General features: G+C 42.9%; 1 protein-coding gene across 1 annotated transcript in view; it reads right to left on the reverse strand.

Annotated features, from left to right (window-relative positions):
- Positions 1–376: 376 nt before the first annotated feature.
- The window catches only part of ADAD1 (adenosine deaminase domain containing 1), a 39694-nt gene continuing 21360 nt past the window's right edge, over positions 377–18710 (reverse strand). The window contains exons 9-11 of the mRNA XM_043972393.1: positions 13873–14110; positions 11885–12017; positions 377–617 (exon numbers count right to left, since the gene is read on the reverse strand). Of these exons, the coding sequence (XP_043828328.1) occupies positions 504–617; positions 11885–12017; positions 13873–14110 (485 nt within the window). The 3' untranslated portion in view covers positions 377–503. The remainder of the gene's footprint in view (positions 618–11884; positions 12018–13872; positions 14111–18710) is intronic.

Here is an 18710-nt window from a genome sequence, read left to right on the forward strand (position 1 = left end):
AACTCTGGTCATACCCATATCTTCCACATGAACCCCAACTCCTAACACCTTCCCAGCCCCCAAATCTCCTTGCATTTATTATATGATTTTTGCCACTATATCCTAAGGGCCTGGCACATACCACAAACCAGTATTCAATGCAATAACACACATCTATGGTGATCAGAAGAAAATGTAAATGGTTAGAAGTAAAAAGTTGCCAAGAATAAGAATTCTCTTTTAGGCTGCAAGAGGGTGATGATTTTAAAATGAATGCAAAAAAATAAATGCAGAAAGTCTACATATTGAGTAAAGTAATTGCTTTACTAAAAAAAAAACAACTATTGGTTCAATGTAAATTGACATGAATTTTTACAAATTTTCAGCATTTGCAGGACATTGCTGTTGTAAGACACTGATTTGAAAGCTGAACACTACTGATATCTTTTCTTTCTTTTTTTAAAACATTTTTACTCGTCAAAACACACCAAAAAAATACAAGTGTTTCTACATGACACAGAAGGTCACATGCTGAACTGTTCAATGCAGGAAGACTTCACGATCCAGGACCCATAGCCATGCTGCTGCAAGTATGACTTCAACAAGGTTTTAGCTTCTTGATAGGATCCAGACATGCACTAAGGAAAGAAAAACATGCCACATTAGAGGATAATCCAACAGAAAAAGGGGAGAAGTTGGTGACAGGAAATTTCAGAGATATTTCTGAGAACATTAAGATCTTTAAATAAACAAGATAAGTCTACCTACTTCTATTTCCATTCAAAAATACTTTTTAAATACACCCGTGCTCAGAAATATTTCTGATTCTCATTATAAGCATAAATCCTAAAATTACTCTTAGCTGGGTTTTAATCTGGTAAAGGCTGACTCGAGAAATGAGTCACTCCTCTTTGGGACATTTGGCCTAATTCTTTCTAAGGCCCGTGTGACTGGTGGTCACCAGGCACAGCTCATGTCCTCTGGCTTCCCCTAGGGCCACCACCAGCAGATTCATTCCCTCTTCACATTACAGAATGAACAAACAGAAAATTCCTTTAAGAATTTCCATTAAGTCCCACCCTCCACTCCTTTTTTTGTCCTAAGGGATCACAGGAGTGCTGACGGAAGAATTCTGAGCTCAAAAAGAAAGAAAAAAGGCATCAGAGCTCAAATTCCCCAGTGTTCAATGACTAACATACTTCAGATGCCACCCTACCCCCATCAATCTCTCTAGAATCCAATTAAAGAAGAAATATTATGGACATGTAATGATAGATGATTCTCACTAAAAAATAAGGAAAGGGACACTCTTAGGGTAATTCTCCACAGTGAACCACTCTCCTAAGAAAGAACTGCATACTGCCTTAGGGGAACTTTCTGCAATTATTTCTTGTAAAAAAGCAACCTTATGAAACTATGTAGCTACAAACTATTTACATTGCATTAACATACCCACCCCCAGCACAACTCAGAAAAGTAAATTTCCCTCACAACCCTGGGGAGTTCCAACAAATTAACTGGAGCTGACTACATCTGGGATTTTGACCATGGCAACCTCTTAAGGCATCAGTTTCATATTACAGATGAGAAAATTCAATGAGATAATCTTTACAGTTTCTTCCAATGATTTTAATGCATAGGAACCACATAAGCTTCGGTGATTCTGCTCATTACAATTACAAAAAGTTTTTAAAGATTTCCTTATATATATTAAGAAACACTTCATAACCAAAATTTTAGTCAAGAGGAAATGGGATGAAAAGAATTACATTGTGGATAGTAGATAAGTTTTTGAGTTTCCTTTTGGTTGAATCAGTCAGACATTAGAATCAAGTCATCACCTCCCAAAGTGATTCCAGTAAGTGAAATAAACTATAAGTCAGAGAAACTGAGTGACTACACTTACATTATCCATGTAAGAACTAATTAACCAAGTCCAGGTTTGCAGCACAATGATCATCTTAATATCTTAAATACATTTTCTCACTTTAAAAATACACCCGATTTCATCTGTAAATCCTCCAAAAGGGATTCATTCAAAGCCAAAGTGCATTCCTCTCCTTTAAAAAGGAGAGCTGAATCTGTGGATACATGCTCGCAGAAATGCACAAGCACACATGCAGCATGCACGCACACATTTTTCAGCAGTGAAGCATTGTGGAAATAAGGGTATAGCTTCCCAAGGAGACTTTCAAGGGCATCAAAGTTCTGTTGCTTCTGACATCATCTGACATTCTGTAATCTCTCCCCAACCCCCCCGCCCCCACCACCAAGATCCTCTCTCAGTCCTTAGTTTCAGAGAAGTCCTCTCCTGCTGCTGCTGCTTCTCCAATACATTCTCTGTCTCTTCATACTCTTCCCTACCCTTTCATGTAGGGATTCCCCCAGGATTCTATTTTCAGCCTTCTCCAAAGCAATTCAAGCATTTATTAAGCCCCTACAATGTCCCAGGCACCAGGGACACAAAGACATTTACAAATAAAGCTGCCCCTTATTGACTTTGTTCAGCTTCTCTTCTCACACCATTCTTCATGACTCCTGAATCTCTAGATCCAGCACTGGCCTCTCTCTCTCCTGAAATCCCATAGGACAGTGGTATGTGAATATCTGTCAGGGACCCCAAACTCTCCATGAAGCAACATGGAGTGGATAGAGCACTGAGCTGGAGTCAGGAAGTCCTAAGTACAAATCCTGCCTCAGACATTTACTAGCTAAGTGACCCCTGGGCAAGTCACTTAACCTTTGTTTGCCCCAATTTCTTCATCTGTAAAATAAGAGGGTTGAACTTGATCTCCTTTAAGATCCCTTCCAAGGATGGGACGTTTATACAAAAGCAAAGACACAAGAGATGGAAGATAGTTATCTACAGAAAACTCCAGAGGTCCGTTTGTATGAGTCAACAAACATTTATGAAGTACTGACTATGTAAGAGCCGGTGCTGTGCCCAGAACTGGAAATGCAAAGACTGGTAGAAAGTCCCTGCCTGAAGGAGCTTCCATTCTAATGGGGAAAGATGACATACAAAAGGAAGCCGAAAAGGGGAAACGTGGAAGTTTTGGGAGGAACTGGCCCATTGGAAGCAGCAGGAGCAGGAGCAAAGGGTACTTCTAGCATGAGAAGTGCGGGGCGGAGGTGAACTTCCAGGGTCAAGAGGTTTCTGCAGCATGTGTGACAGAGAAAGTCCAGCATGGACATGCAGCCTGGAGTGGGATGTGAGGGGAAGAAGTTTGAAATTAACCAGCAAAGGGGGCAGCTAGGTGGCGCAGTGGATAAAGCACCAGCCCTGGAGTCAGGAGTAGAATACCTGAGTTCAAATCCAGCCTCAGACACTTAATACTTACTCGCTGTGTGACCCTGGGCAAGTCACTTAACCCCAATTGCCTCACTAAAAAAAAAAAAAAAAATTAATTTGGGGGCAGCTAGATGGCACAGTGGTTAAAGCACTGGCCCTGGATTCAGGAGTACCTCAGTTCAAATCCAGCCTCAGACACCTAACACTTACTAGCTGTGTGACCCTGGGCAAGTCACTTAACCCCCATTGCCCCGCAAAAAAAAAAAAAAAGAAATTAACCAGCAAAGAGGAAGAAGCCAGGCTGTGAAGGGCTTTAGAAGTCAAAGGAACTTGCACTTGATCCTAGAGGCAACAGAGAGCCATGCAGGTTTCCTGAGGAGAGGAGTGCCACGGTCAGACCCTACTTTAGGAAAACCAACCAGCCATCTGTGCACAACATACATCTGTAATACTCCTGGCACACATAGCAAGCACGTAACAAATGATCTGACTGATTGTTTTGGGAACTGTGGGATTCCAGGATTTGTGACCACAGTGCATGAGCAGGAAAATCCTCATATTAAAAAGATGGGCTTTATAACCATTCCAAGTGATTTAGGATGAAAATGCTCCCCCTCCCGAGAGGGCCAACAAGCTCTGAGTGCAGAACGAGCTGTGCTTTGTTGTCTTTGTTTTGTTGGGCCTCTTTTTCTTTTCACAATGCAGAAATATGTTTTGCATGACTTCATAGGAATAACGGGCACCCTATTTCTTGCCTTCTCAATGGATGGGGGAGAATTTGGAATTGAAAATAAAAATTAAAAAAGATGAGGCTCATCTTGGGACCACTGACAGGGCTGCCACATTTCCAAATGGGACTGATCTGACCTCTCCTCCTCTTAAATTCTGTGCCCTTTTCTTTGCCCTCCTGCTCCATATAAATGGACTGAGGGATAGACTCAATGAACTGCCTCTTCTCTTGGCAGGCCTGTCTGGACAGCAAGCACTTTTTATCCATTTGGTAGACTGTGTAGCTTCTCTCTTTGAAGCAGCAGTCTCAGGTCTCCCTAAGGAGGGAGGCTCTACCAAAACTGGGGGATTTTTGCCATCAGCATAATGTCACCACCAATAAGAAGTCTTTCCTTCACCTGAGTTCTGCCTCTGTCCAGCACCTTCCATGGTAAGGACCAGCAACCACTGCTCCAGTGTATGCCTGCCCTGAACCCGACAACTGGATGGGGGTTAGGCTTATAGAGGAAAGTGACCTCATCTAAATACATGAATGAGAGATGCTTGGGTGGAAAAGATTCTGCAAGGTCACACTGTGCTTTAATGAGGTGAATGCTTTTTGGAGGGAAGCAAATACATGGCTGTAGAAAATGGAGAAAGCACGTGTATATTCAAAGAAATATGGGACAATATTATGTACAGATGCAGAGGGAAATAAGTAGAACTGAAAGAATAATACCAGGATAACAGTACTTATATGTGTGTGTACATAAGCATACACATATGTACATACATGTATATATTAGAAATCATGATTTTAGCATGACTTTTTGGCAATGTCAGACACCTTCAATGAAGATGAAAAAATAGCATAAGGTTAGCCATCACATCGACAGTAAATTATTTAACTTGAAATGGCTACAAGTCAAGACTAAAGTAGAGGGCGAATTGATTCATGACTTTTTGTTCAAAGATGACTGTGTATTCAATGCAGCATCTGAGGCTAAGATGCAGCCAAGTATGGCTTGATTCTCTGCCACCTGTACTAATTTTGGCCTGTCAATTAATACCAAGAAAACACAGGTGGCTCCACCAGCCAGCACCACACCATCCATACATGGAAGCAGCAGTCACAGCAAATGGAGATACGCTGAACTCTATGGATAAGTTCACTTATATTGGCAGTATACTTCCCAGGGATATATACATAGATGATGAGGTTGATGAAGGCATATCCAGAGCTGGCTTAGTGTTTGGGAACCTCCAAAGTAAAGGATGGGAGAGAAAAAATAAGAGACTGCCGACCAAACTAAGGTCTATAGAGCCGTTGTGTTGGACTCACTGTTGTATGCCTGTGAAACCTGGACAGCCCACAACTGTCGTGCCAGGAAACTGAATCACTTCCATTTGAATTGTCTTAAGAAGATTCTGAAGATCACCTGGCAAGATAAGGCACCAGAAACCAAGGTCCTTCTCTAGCTGAACTGCTAAGCATTCGAACTCTACTGCAGAGAGCACAATTCCAATGGGCTGGCCACACTGTTCAAACGTCAAATGTGTGTTTGCCTAACAGACTATTTTATCTTTTTTTTTTTTGGGCAGGGCAATGGGGTTTAAGTGACTTGCCCAGGGTCACACAGCTAGTAAGTGTCAAGTGTCTGAGGTCAGATTTGAACTCAGGTTCTCCTGAATCCAGGGCCGGTGCTGTATCCACTGCGCCACCTAGCTGCCCCCTAACAGACTATTTTAGAGAGAACTCACACAAGGCAAGTGCTCACATGGAGGTCAGAAGAAGCGATACAAGGACACACCCAAAGTCTTTCTGAAGAACTCTGGAATCAATTATGAGACATGGGAAACACTGGCTTGAAGACTGCCCTGAATGGCATGCCCTAATCAAAGAAGCCAGTGTGCTTTATAAGCACAGCAGAATTGCAACATCTCAAAAGAAATATAAGATATGCAAATTCAGAGACACGTCCATTCCAAAAGTTCAAATGGATCATTTGTGCCCGACCTGTGGTAGAGTCACTTCTATTATTGGTCTAATCAACCACAGATACACTGACCCCGACACAGTAATGTCATTTTGGTCCTTTTTGAGCACAAGGACAATAACCAACCAATGATAACCATGTAGTAGGAAAAAATAATTTAAGGAAACTAAACTGAGTAACTGAAAAGACAGCTAGAGAGCATAGCTCTGTTCTCATGTTCAAGAGCTGGAAGACTCCAAAGACAGGATATCTTAAACCTTGTTAAATATAGTTATTACTCCATTAGGTGTCTTTTTTTTTACATTGTATTTCAAGGGAGGATTCAATATGGAAGGAGGAGAAAAGTTTCAACCCATCTCTGATATGAGTGATGTAAAACAAACAAACAGATACCAATAAAAAAATGTTTTAAAACATTCCTCCTCTCACATCATTCAGGACATCTTCCTCCCCGTCTCAGATGGAAAAGTGGCTCTTTCTGACCAAGACAAACTCTTCCATCTGCACTCTTTATCCCGTCCTGTCTTCTTGTCCTTTGGATTGCCCTTTTTAACATCTTCAATCTCAACCTATTCACTGCTTTCCTCGTTCTTAAAAACCTTCACCTGATCCATTCCACTACTGATCTATAGCTCTCTTCCCCATCATAGCCAAACTCTTTGAGAAAGTCACCTATACTCACTGCCTCCTATCCCCTCACTCAATTCTAACCCTGGCTTCTGGCATTGTCGCTCAACTGAAACTATTCTCTGAATTTATCAGTACTCTCTTAAGTGTCCAAGCTGATGACCTTTTCTCAATCTTCATCCTTCTCAACATCTATGCAACTTCTGACCCTCTCAACTTCTTCTCTTAGCTATGTCTCTCTAAGTTTTCATGACCCTGCTCTTTGCTGGTTCTACTCCTAGACCTAACCAACCGTTCCTCCTCAGTCTACTTGACTGGATCTCCATCCATTTCGTGTTCTTTGTTCTGGGTCCTCTTCTCTTCTTCCACTACATTATCTCCTGTGATGGTCTCATCAGCTTCCACAGAGTTCAATGAACACAAAGCACATGATTCCCACATCTATATATCCAGCACTAGTCTCTTTCCTTATCTTTAGTTGCAGATCACTGATTGTCTACTGGACCTCTACAACTCTAAGACTTACTATAAACATCTGAAAGTCATTATGTCCAAGACAAAACTTTTTCCTGCAAAAATCTTCCCCTCTTTCAAAGTTTCCTATCACTGTTGAGGATACCATTATCCTCCCAGGCACAAACTCACAGTCATTCTCAAGTCTTACTTGCACTCACCCCACATATCCCCTCTGCTACGAAGTCTTGTCATTCATATATACTACCTCCCATCCCAGGACCTCATGCCTGGACTGTTGCAATAGGCAGGTTAGTCTCTCTGACTCAAGTCTCTCCCCACTCCAAGTCATCCTCCATGGGGTTGTCAAAGGGGCTTTCATAAAGTAAAGGTCATATAATCCCTAACCCAGTGGTTTTCTATTATCTCCCAAATTAAATAGAAAATTCTCTGGCTTTTAAAGGCCTACAAAACCTGCCTTCTTCCTAGCTTTCCTGTCTTCTTACACTTCCCTCAACACTCTCCTACCTAGCAACACTGACCTGGCCATTCCTTGCACATGACACTTTTTCTCCACGCTGGGCCTTTCACTGGGTGTCCCCTATACCTGGGAAGCTCTCCCTCCTCCTCTCTGCCTCCTGGACTCTGCCTTTTCCAGTTCCCTCACCCATATGCCTTCTCTCTGAGATTACCTTCAATTTGCACTGTATGTCTCTCATATCTAATTATTTGCATGCTGCCTCCCCCATTAGAATATGAATTTCTTGAGGGGAAGGATCAGTTTTATCCCACGCTTAGCAAATAGTGTTTAATAAATGTGTTGATCACTTGATCAACAGTGCCGGTTCCCTTGTCATATTGGAAGATATCTGCAATACAAGTGTAGATCATTCTCAAAGATTTTAGAATGGGTCAGCCTTGTGATGGGGATAGCATCTCTGATTTCTTCCATTCTCTTGATAGAGCCTGGCAAACAACCTTGTATAGAAAGCCTAGGTTGGCTGGGTTGGCTGGAGCTGTTCTTCCTGACTTTACCTCTACTTGCTTTTTGTGGTATTTGGGGTCACTGATGCATTATGAATTTGGGTACAGAGGTTCCACTCGCACTGTAGATTTTTCCTCTACTAGCTGCCTTTCTTCCAGTTTCAAATGTAAATGCTCTTGGAAAAATGTGTCTTAACTGGGTGGACTTCTTTTCTTTGCTACTGATGTTTTATATAAGGTCAAACTACTAATCTTCCACCATCCTTCTCTATAATCTTTTACACAGCCATTTTGCATTCTAAGTCAGGTTTGCCCCGAGTGGCCAATGCTTTGCTCTTGGCAAGACCAAGCACTTGCTGGCCCAGGGTTCCTCTGGGCTCTTTTGGTTTCATCATCGTGATGACTGTTTTATGTCAAGAATTAAGTTTCTGTAGGAAGTGGTCTTAACTTGGGTCAAAAGCTTCACTTTTTTCCACTTTCCATTTTTTGACGTCAACAGCAGGGCTGAGTAGGTCATTTTGAAACTCTTGTAAATGTGCATGGTGTCTTTTTATCTTTATCTCTTCTTCTAATCTGACAACAGCATATTAGATTAGAGGCATCTTAGTGGCAGAGTGATCAGCTGGACCTGAAGTCAGAAAGACCTGAGTTCAAATGTGACCTCAGACACTTAACAGCTGTGTAACCTTGAGCAAGCTGCTCAACTTCTCCATTTCCTCACGTGTAAAAGGGGGATAATAAAAGTGCTTCACTCCCAGGGCTGTTGTGCAGATAAAATGAGAACACTGTGAAGGTGCTCTGCAAACCCTGAAGCATTCCATAGCACTAGCTAAAAAAATAAGTCATTACTGAATTTCATCTTTCATCTAACGATATCATTGCATCACATATAAACAGCTGGTACAGAAACATCTCCAACATCAGTAACCTACCAGCTGTTTGTTAAAATACGTACAAAATGGTGGTAGCATAGGGTGTTGTTTTCTGCTTGTCACGGGCAGCACGGTAAGCTACTTTCTGGAAAAAGTGCTGATGATCCCCAGGGGCCTGGCTTCTGAACAATCTGTAAACCTCGGCCTCTCTTGTTTCTTAAAACCAAACCGTATTTGCCAATATACTTTTTATTCTCTTTCCTTTTGTCTGCCTTTGCATGTTAGTCAGGGAGTACCAAAGTCTACACTGACCTGGTTTGGAGCATCTTGTTAAGTTCAATTCATTTCTCTTCTACTTTATTCTCTCCATTCTTCATTCTTTGCATACAAACATAATTATTTCACGGTGGTCTTTTTGTCCATGCTCAACACGAAGACTCGAGGGATGACCAAGAATCCCTGATGTTCTTGTTGCCTTTGGGCATGTGATCAAACCAGTTGCTCTGCCTGACTCTCCAAGGAAAACCTGTGCACCATCCTTCCATTTAGAAGCAACTTCCTTGTCTTCCAGACTTGTATTTAGCAAAAGACGAAACGCTGACGTCACTCAGTTTTCCAATAACACGTCAACTGGTTAGTAGTCACTAGGCACTTCCCGAGAGCGACCACTTCCATATATTCTAACAGTTGTGATTGACTCCCTCTAGTCTTTTTTCAACATTCTGCCATTACCACAGCAGGAAAGTGTGCCCAGCACTCCAGAGTACGGCCAACTTCCCGACAATAAGCCCTCCAAAACTAGCTGCACTGAGCCTCAGAGAGCAAATTAACGTGCCCCCAGAACTAGACAAAAATTTTTCCCACTCTGCAGAACCTGCCAGAGCTTAAAACTCTTACTAACATAACCTTCGAAAACCTAGGGGTCACCTTCCTTACCCAAGAAGGCATGAGAGAAGGACTTCCATGAAGGACTCCAGTGTACTCATCATGAAATACTCTATATTATAATCATGCCTATTATGTAGAACGGGTGTCAAATTCAAATAGAAACAGATACCAGAAGATCACATATTGACTTAGAAAACCACAAGTTAACATTATGTAGGTTGTATAATATTTTAATTTACTTTGTTAAATATCTCCCAGTTATGTTTTAATCTTGTCTGGGCTGCACTTGAATATCACAGGCCCTTTGAGGCTAGCAGGCTGTAAGTTTAATACCTCTGATTTAGAGAAAAGGGAGCTGAACTTTTAAGTTAGAAGAGACTTAGGTTTGGATTTTGCCTCCAACATTTACTAGCTGTGTGACCACATGTATGTTACAAGCACTCAATTCAGCCGTAGTTTCTTTTCTTTAAAATGAGAATAGAACTTGTCATACTTTTCTGAAGATCAAATGAGATAACTCATGTAAATTACTTTATCAGCAATTATCTCTATACTTGCTGATCTATCACTATCGTAAGACACTATCTGACATAGTGGAACGAACCCTAGATTTCAACCCAGGAGACCCAGTTCAAAACCTGGTTTCCTTATTGCTTATGTTACTCAGGAGGTCACAAACTTTCAGAAGCCTGGTTTTTTCATCTATAAAAGGAAAGGCTTGGTCTAATTGCTCTCTGGAATCCTTTCCAGGTCTAACAACTCTAAGTAACAGGGTTGAGAGGGCAAGGACTGTCTTAGTTAGACTTGTTGTTTACCTCTAGTGCCCAAAACTGTGACTTGAGTGAAGTAAATTCCCAAGTGTTTACTGAAGCTGAAATGCTCATTTAAAAGAATCACTCATTATTTTTTATAGTCACACTTCAATGTATGCCATTCAAAAGGTATTTGCTAATAATCATGGTAAGTATTCCACTAAAGGTATGCTTATATTTTTATTTCTGTATGAACTTTAAAAATAAAATGGCCTACATTAAATTTTAAAGATTTTGTACATAGAAAACTAATGTAGCCGAGATTAGAAGGAAAGCAGAAAATTGGGGAAAACATTTCATAGGCAGTTTCTCTGACAAAGGTATCATATTTCAAATATGAGCCATTCCCCAATGGATAAATGATCAAAAGGATATGAACAGGCAGTTTTTGGATAAAGATATCAAAGCTATATATAGTCATATAAAATACTCTATCTCATTATTGATTCAAGAAATGCAAATTAAAACAACTTTAGGATTTCATATCACACCTACCAGATTGGCTAAAATGATAGAAGGGGAAAATGAAAAATGTTGGAGCACAAATTAAGACACTAATACACTTGAAAGCAATTTGGAATTATGCCCCAAAAGTTACAAAACTGTGTATATCCTTTGACCCAACAATACCACTCTAAGGTCTGCTTCACAAGGTGATTAGGGAAAAAGAACCTCTATGTTCTAAAATATTTATAGCAGTTCTCTCTGTGCTGGCAAAGAAGTGGAAACTGAAAGGATGCCCATCAATTGGGGAATGTCTAAATATGGTATGTGATTGTGATGGAACACTGCTGTTCTGTAAGAAATGATGGGCAGCTTGATTTTAGGAAAACATGGAAAGAGTTGCATGAAATAATGAAGAAGGAAATGAGCAGAACCAAGAGAACTTTGTAGATATAGTTACAGCAATACTGTTCTAAGAATAACTGTGAATGACTAAACTATTCTGAGCATTATAAATATTCGCTACAAAGGGCCTATGAAAGAAGACACTCTCTACCTCCACAGAAAGAAAACTGAAAAATACAAGTGTGCATAATATGGTTTTCTACATCTATGTGTGTGTACATATACATCCATGTGTATTTACATGTTTATATCTCTAAACATTTATTTACATACATCTATCTACATATGGGTAGAGAGATATAGCTGTGTCTAATGGAGGCCTTCTCTAGTAGGGCTGGGGCAGGGAGGGAGACCGTTCAGAACTTAAAATGCAACATAGAAATAAAAATAAACATAGCGGCTACTCCCTTCAGCTGCTCTCACCTTGGCTGCGTGATAAGTACTAGCTTCGAGCAAGTCTTCTCTTTTAGCTTCCTTGGCGAGCAGATTAAAGCGACTTAACATTGCGGCCTTACAAAGGCGACTCGCCATTGATACACCGCTTTTGAAGGGCGAACTAGATTGGAGGAGAAACAGACACACGCTCCGTGACTGATCAAATTATTGGATTTGCTCTGCTAACATTTACTGACACATTTCAACACACATTCAGTAGCTGTCTGTGGCTGAGTGCCTGCTAAGCTCAGGGCAATAAAAAAACAAAACATATGACATTTGAAAACATTTCATGGTTGCTCCAGCATTGCTGAGGCAAGGACTCTTAAAGGAAAACAATCCACTATTCTGAGTCCTTTCCTGGGCTTGTTCCTTTTTAGCATAACAATCAACCATGTAGACCGGAGAAATCCAAGTTAAGACTGTCTGCCCTTTATAATAAAGACTCTAGGAATATTGGACTCCCACATCTGCCTGCTTCCCCAACACCAGAAGGGAGGGCGGCTGAGCCAGGAAGTCCCCAGGGTTCACCCCATCCAGCTTATCTGTTCCCAGTGAGGAAGGTTCTAGAACTCGTTTTGTTTTTCCTGCTATCCTACATGCCCATAGAGTATCTCAGGGCCATGTGTTCCACCAACAGCCCAAAGAATCAGCCCTCGGGGAGAGAGGGAAACATAGTCCTCCATCACTGCCCCCTCTGGCCACAGACACATCAGCCTTGGGTGCCAGGACAGGGTCCCAGGGAGGTGGGAGGCTCCTAATACACATGCATGGAGCCAGAGGGAAATAGCACAAGAGTGGAGCACCTACTTGGAAGGCTAAGCACCTGTCAGTATGATCTCATAACGTACTAGGGGTGGTCGGGAGGGCTGAAGAAAAGGTTCCAGTTGTGGGCTCCCTTCTTCCAACACCACATATCAGGAACGCAAGTCCTAAGAAGTGGCCTGGGTTACTAAGCTGCTTGAGGTTAAATGGCTTGGCCCGGAGGTCCCAGAGCTCCTGAGCGAGGTGGAACTCCTTATCTCATCCATTAGAGGCACCCAGCAAAACAAAACTTTAAAAGAGGAAGAAACTTGGGGCAGCTAGGTGGCGCAGTGGATAGAGCACCGGCCCTGGAGTCAGGAGTACCTGAGTTCAAATCCAGCCTCAGACACTTAACACATACTTACTAGCTGTGTGACCCTGGGCAAGTCACTTAACCCCAATTGCCTCACTAAAAAAAAAAAAAAAAAAAAAAAAAAAAGAGGAAGAAACTCAAAGCAAAAATAGACCCCGTGTCACAAAGCCCCGAGAGGCACGGGTAGGACAAGCAAAGCTGCCCTCAGAAAGCCTGGTGCCCAGGCAGGCTGGGATCCACGGTACTGAGCTCTACAGTGTCCCCAGAGGGCTGAGAGCTCGGAATCAAGGGAGCTCACAGGCTCATGAGGCTTCCAATCGTTAGGGGGAGGAGGAATTTCCTACCCACAATCGCGTGTGGCAAACAGGGCAAACAAGGAAGTCTATGGGCAGAGGAGAAATAGCTGGCTAGGGCTGGCATTCTCAGCCTGGGGACTCTCTCCATTACATCCTGCTGCCCCTACAAGCCCTCCCCTCCCTCTATTCAAGTGAAAATATTCTACAGGACGCACTTGAATAGAGTCTTAAAACTACCAGCTGTTGTTGTGGAAGAGAAAGTGATGACTTTTTTTAACATTATGCATCACTTCCTAATAATGTAGGTAGTAACTCTGAAGAAAGATGTTTAAGATGCTACTATTCACCTGATGTCTGTGCCACATTTCAGAAATAAAATGGCCTAAGAGGCGCTCACTTTTCAAGTTGGGAGGCCTGGGAGAGGCAGGAGATGACTAAGAAAAAGCATCAATTCATCTCATGATTGATCATCCACGACACTCAGAACACAAAACTCGTTAAAGGTTCAAAACCGGCTTTCTTGGCTTAACATACAACTTCCAGAAGAAATTAAAGGTTCTCACCTTTCAGTGATTTTTCCATTTATTCCGTCTACAATTTCCAAAGAAATGTCCCCTTGTGCCCAATTCAGACTCAGGGACTTTGATTCCAAGTCTGTCAGAAGCGGATAAATAGATGGCACTAAGCTAATGTTAGGTCTATTGACCAAATAAAACATAGGAAGCTTGGAGGTCAGTGCATCATCAACACGCTGCTTTACAGCTATTTCTAATCCTCTAGTATCATTGCAGTTTCCATCCCCTGGAAAGGGAAAAAAATTGGACAACCAGGAATGGGGCAAGCAACAATCAACAAGCATTTAAACACCCACTATCAGCCAGCACCATGCTGGGCACGAAGAGAGCTCCCGTTGTGATGGGGGAAACCCCGTGTAAGCCATACAAGCACATGCGCAGCAGGTACAAAATGAAGACAAGGGCATCTTGGAGGGCAGGGCACCAGGGAAGGTTCTGGGGATGAGGGGGTACTTAAGCTAATTCAGGGCCTCTAAGAAGTGGAAATGGAGAGGGGAAGAGCATTCTAAGTAAGTACAGGACAAGGGCAGCTAGGGGGCACAGTGGATAAAACACCGGCCCTGGATTCAGGAGGACCTGAGCTCAAATCTGGCCTCAGACACTTGACACTTACTAGCTGTGTGACCCTAGGCAAGTCACTTAACCCCAATTGCCTCACCAAAAACAAAAACAAGACAAACAAAAAAACAAAGTACAGGACACAGCCAAAGGCACAGAGATGAGGGATAAAGAACCATGCATGAGGAACACCAAGCAGGCTGGGTTATAAAGGGTAGAGCCTGCAAAGATAAACTGAGACCAGGTTGTGAGTGAGGGGCTTTGAACACCAGACAGAGGTACCATCAACATTGACTGAGTGTGGGGTAAGAAGTAAGGCATTCAATTCACTTGTGTGCCCTCTCCAAGGATCCCCCTCAACCCCCCAGCTCCTCAGCTGTCTAGCAGCTGCTGACATCCTTGGGACCAGAAGAGAATGTGAGAAATACCCTAGTCATAAATCAGAAGGAATTCAGCCAGGGGATAGATGCCTTAAACGTTCCACAAGATTGTCATGGAGCCTGGGCTACTCTCTGGAGTGACAAAAGTAATGTTAAAAAATGAAGAAAAGGGGCAGCTAGATGGCACAGTGGATACAGCACCGGCCCTGGAGTCAGGAGTACCTGAGTTCAAATCCGGCCTCAGACGCTTGACACTTACTAGCTGTGTGACCCTGGGCAAGTCACTTAACCCCAACTGCCTCACACACACAAAAGAAAAAATGAAGAAAAAAAACAAAGAAAGAAATTGAGCATCTTTTGCCAGTTGTGATTTAGTGAATCTGTTGCACTCATGTGTAAGTAACAGCCTACACCATTGAAATCACAGTCTCAATTAATTTTGACCATAAATGAAGCGATTACTGGGTGTCAGGCACTGTGCTCGGTTGCTTGGGTTACAGAGACAAAGAGGCAACTGTTCTCACTGTCCAGGCCCTTTCATTCTCTTGGGAAGGCTCCACCACAGGCCCTGGACACACTGAAACCACCAAACACAGGGGAGAACTGTAGTGTATGTGTGTACTTGAGTACAGAAGGGAGGGATGCACAGAGCTGGCAGGATTCAGGGAAGCAGTGTAGACAAGTGGGTGCATTTCAGGTATGGAGAACAGCTCTTACAAGTATATGGAAGCAGGAGATTCAATGTCGAGCTCAAAGCAAGGGGTTCAGCTACACTGAAAGTTAATTCAATTCAATGAACATTTCCCATGGGCCTAGAATGTGCTAGGCCTCGTCTTCAGGGAGCATTCATTCTTTGGGGGAAATGAGAGGGAGAAGTCAACCCACACAACGAAATGAATTAAAAAGTTACACGAAATAAATACAAGGTGGTTTGGAGGGGAGAGGGGAAGGGGAAAACAAGGACAAGCGTTACTGAGGAGGTGGCCACTTGAGCCGAAGGAAGCTAGCAGGCCCTGAGAGGCAGGAGCACTGCAGATATGGGGGCTACACCCCTGCCCCAGCAGAGGGCACAGAGACTCACGAGGTGGTCTGTCCAAAAAGTGGGTATGGACTGTAGGACAGGCTGGCATCAGACGCTGAATGGGCTGAAAATGCCAACAGAGAAGTCTGTATATCTCATCATAAGAGGTCAAGCGAAGCACAGGCTGCTCGTGCAGGGCCTGACAAGGTCCAATGGGCACTCTGGGTACAGCCACTGGCAGCAACAGAGGACAGGCTGGACTGGAGAGAGGCTCGCAGTAAGATGCCTAACTAGGAGGCCGCTAGGCATGACGGCCTGAATCAGGGTGGTGGCCGTCGATCCAAGGTAGAGTGTATGAACAAGTCAGAAAGATGAAGGCTGGGAAAGCCGGGTGGCGTGGAGGTCAGTCAGCCTAGAAGCATTAATTAGGCACCTCCCATGCAGCAGGCACTGTGCTAAGAAAGTAAAATCACAGCTTCTGTTCTCCAGGACATCACCATCCTCATCTGGGGACCTGCCTGAGAGCTTTCCTAGGGCTTCTCCAAGCCCCAAGATCTAACGTAGAGGCCGGACCAATTCAGAGAGTGTAGGGCGCAGGTTCTGAACCCGAGAACATGGCCTGGTTTTGTGGCTCTATTTCACCATCTATCTTGCTAAGTGTCCTGCAGCACGACTGGTTTCCTTTGTAACACTGTGTATTCTGGCTCAGTGCATTGAAATGGAGTTTGTGGACTCCACCAGACCCACCCGGAAAAAGGCCAAGAACCGCTGACTCAGTCCACAAACTCACAGGTGAGCTCTGGTGGGAGACAAGAAAACCAACTCCAAGAGATCACACCGCAAGGGGTCCTGCTGTGGTCATTTCCCAGGGGCCCATGAATGACTACAAAGCCACATTAGAGAAGCCAGCTGGGGGGGAGGGGGGTGTCTGGCTCAAGCTGGAGAGTTCCTCGGGCAGGAGGCAAAGCTTGACATCTGGAATTTGAATAGCAAATAGGAGGAGAAGAGAATTAGAGAAGAGGGGCATTGAGAGAGCAGGACATTGCACAGAACACCTCTGCTCTGGCTCCCATCGCTGCCACACGCCAACATCCCAGCGCAGCCATGATTGTATTTCCAACGATGCAGAGCAAAGCCCATCCACCTCCCACACACGAGGTCCAGAAACATGCCGGGAGGCTGCTGCAGGTTCCCTTTAGAACAAACAGGCCCAAAAGGCGTTTCAGTCACCTTTCCCTATCACTCACTGCATGGCTGAGCTTTCGTTTTTTTCTGGGCACACATGTCTCTGATGAAATCCTTGTAATTCCCCACTGGTGACAGACATGTGGAAGATGGCTCACGCTCACCACACACCTCTCTCGCTCCCTGGGCAATGCTGATCTTGAATCCTTTGGGGGCTATGCTCTTCCATGATGCCCAGCCATATAATAACATTACTAGAAGAATTCTCATGTCAGAGAGATGCGCTTTTGTTTCAGAGAAAAGTTTGTAGTCATTACAAGCACACACAATTTCCAAATATCTAAGGAGAAATGAATCAGAAGCCCTGATGTCACATCTAAATTACCTAAACCAGGTACAAGCAAGTATTAAGTTTAAAAAAACCAGCACCACCAACAAAATCTTTTCCCCTATGTATAGAATGGGAGCCCTCAAGTGTATAATGTGGGTATTACATTAGGTAATATATGGGGCTGGGTTAGGAAAAGGAGACAATCCCATCATGCTCCTCTCTGGTCAACCTACATCAATGGCAGCATCATGTTCAGTTCTGAATGTCATATTGTATGGAGGCCCCTGACAAACTACCATTCAAACAAGAGGAAAACCAGAAGAAGCGAGAAGAGTGGGGGAAATGTGGCCTAGCAAAGGAGATACGGACAAAGGAGAAGGTGGTGACTTGTTTCAAATACTTAAAACAGTTATGTGGGAACAGAGTTGGTTTTTGTTATTACAGAAGGTAGTATTAGTCCCAAGCAAGGGATCAGATTTACCAGGAGCAAGATTCCTGCTCTATTTGAGGAACATGATAAAATGTCAGCTCCTCTAGAACAGGAATTGCCCATTTTGTCTCTGTATCCATAGAACCTATGCACACTTCAAACAACTTTATGCCTGACACTTCAATTTTAAAAATTAAATTGTGAACTCTCTCCAAGACGGTAGGCAGCTGTTACTTTCAACTCTGTACGACAGGACTAAGATATATACATATATATATACACTATATTAATGGTAGGATCACCCCTCATGTCTTGGTTGAAATAGCCTGGAATTTTTGACAAAGCAATTCTTTCCAGAGAGGAAAATGGAAAAGCAAGGAAAGGGAAAGCAAGCATAGTTTTTCATCAAACGTTTCTCTGTTTCCTCTGTTCCTGGCTACCAACAGTAGCAAGATAACAACCCAAAACAATCATGTCCAGTCTCATCCTTACCAACTGCACAGGGCTGGGTCACTATCAAAAGTTCATTAGTAGATCTAGAATTCATTAACATAAATGCAATACAGATAACTATCATGATGGAAAAAGACAACAATCATGAAAGAGCAAATGTCTCCCTCCACATGCAAAAAAGTCATGTCCCTTAATTAGTTTTACCTCAAAATGTATTAGAAACGAAGGAGAAATAATGAGAATTGTTAAAAAAATTAAACTTGAAGGAGGTCAAAAAGCCAGTCACAAGTTTGAAAAACTATCATTGTAAATAACTACTCTTTTTTTTTTGTTTTGTTTTGTTTTTGTTTGGCAATGGGGGTTAAGTGACTTGCCCAGGGTCACATAGCTAGTAAGTGTCAAGTGTCTGAGGCAGGATTTGAACTCAGGTACTCCTGAATCCAGGGTCAGTGCTTTGTCCACTGCACC

This window comes from Dromiciops gliroides, chromosome 6, assembly GCF_019393635.1.
Source record: "Dromiciops gliroides isolate mDroGli1 chromosome 6, mDroGli1.pri, whole genome shotgun sequence".
In the NCBI taxonomy this organism is placed as follows: Eukaryota; Metazoa; Chordata; class Mammalia; order Microbiotheria; family Microbiotheriidae; genus Dromiciops; species Dromiciops gliroides.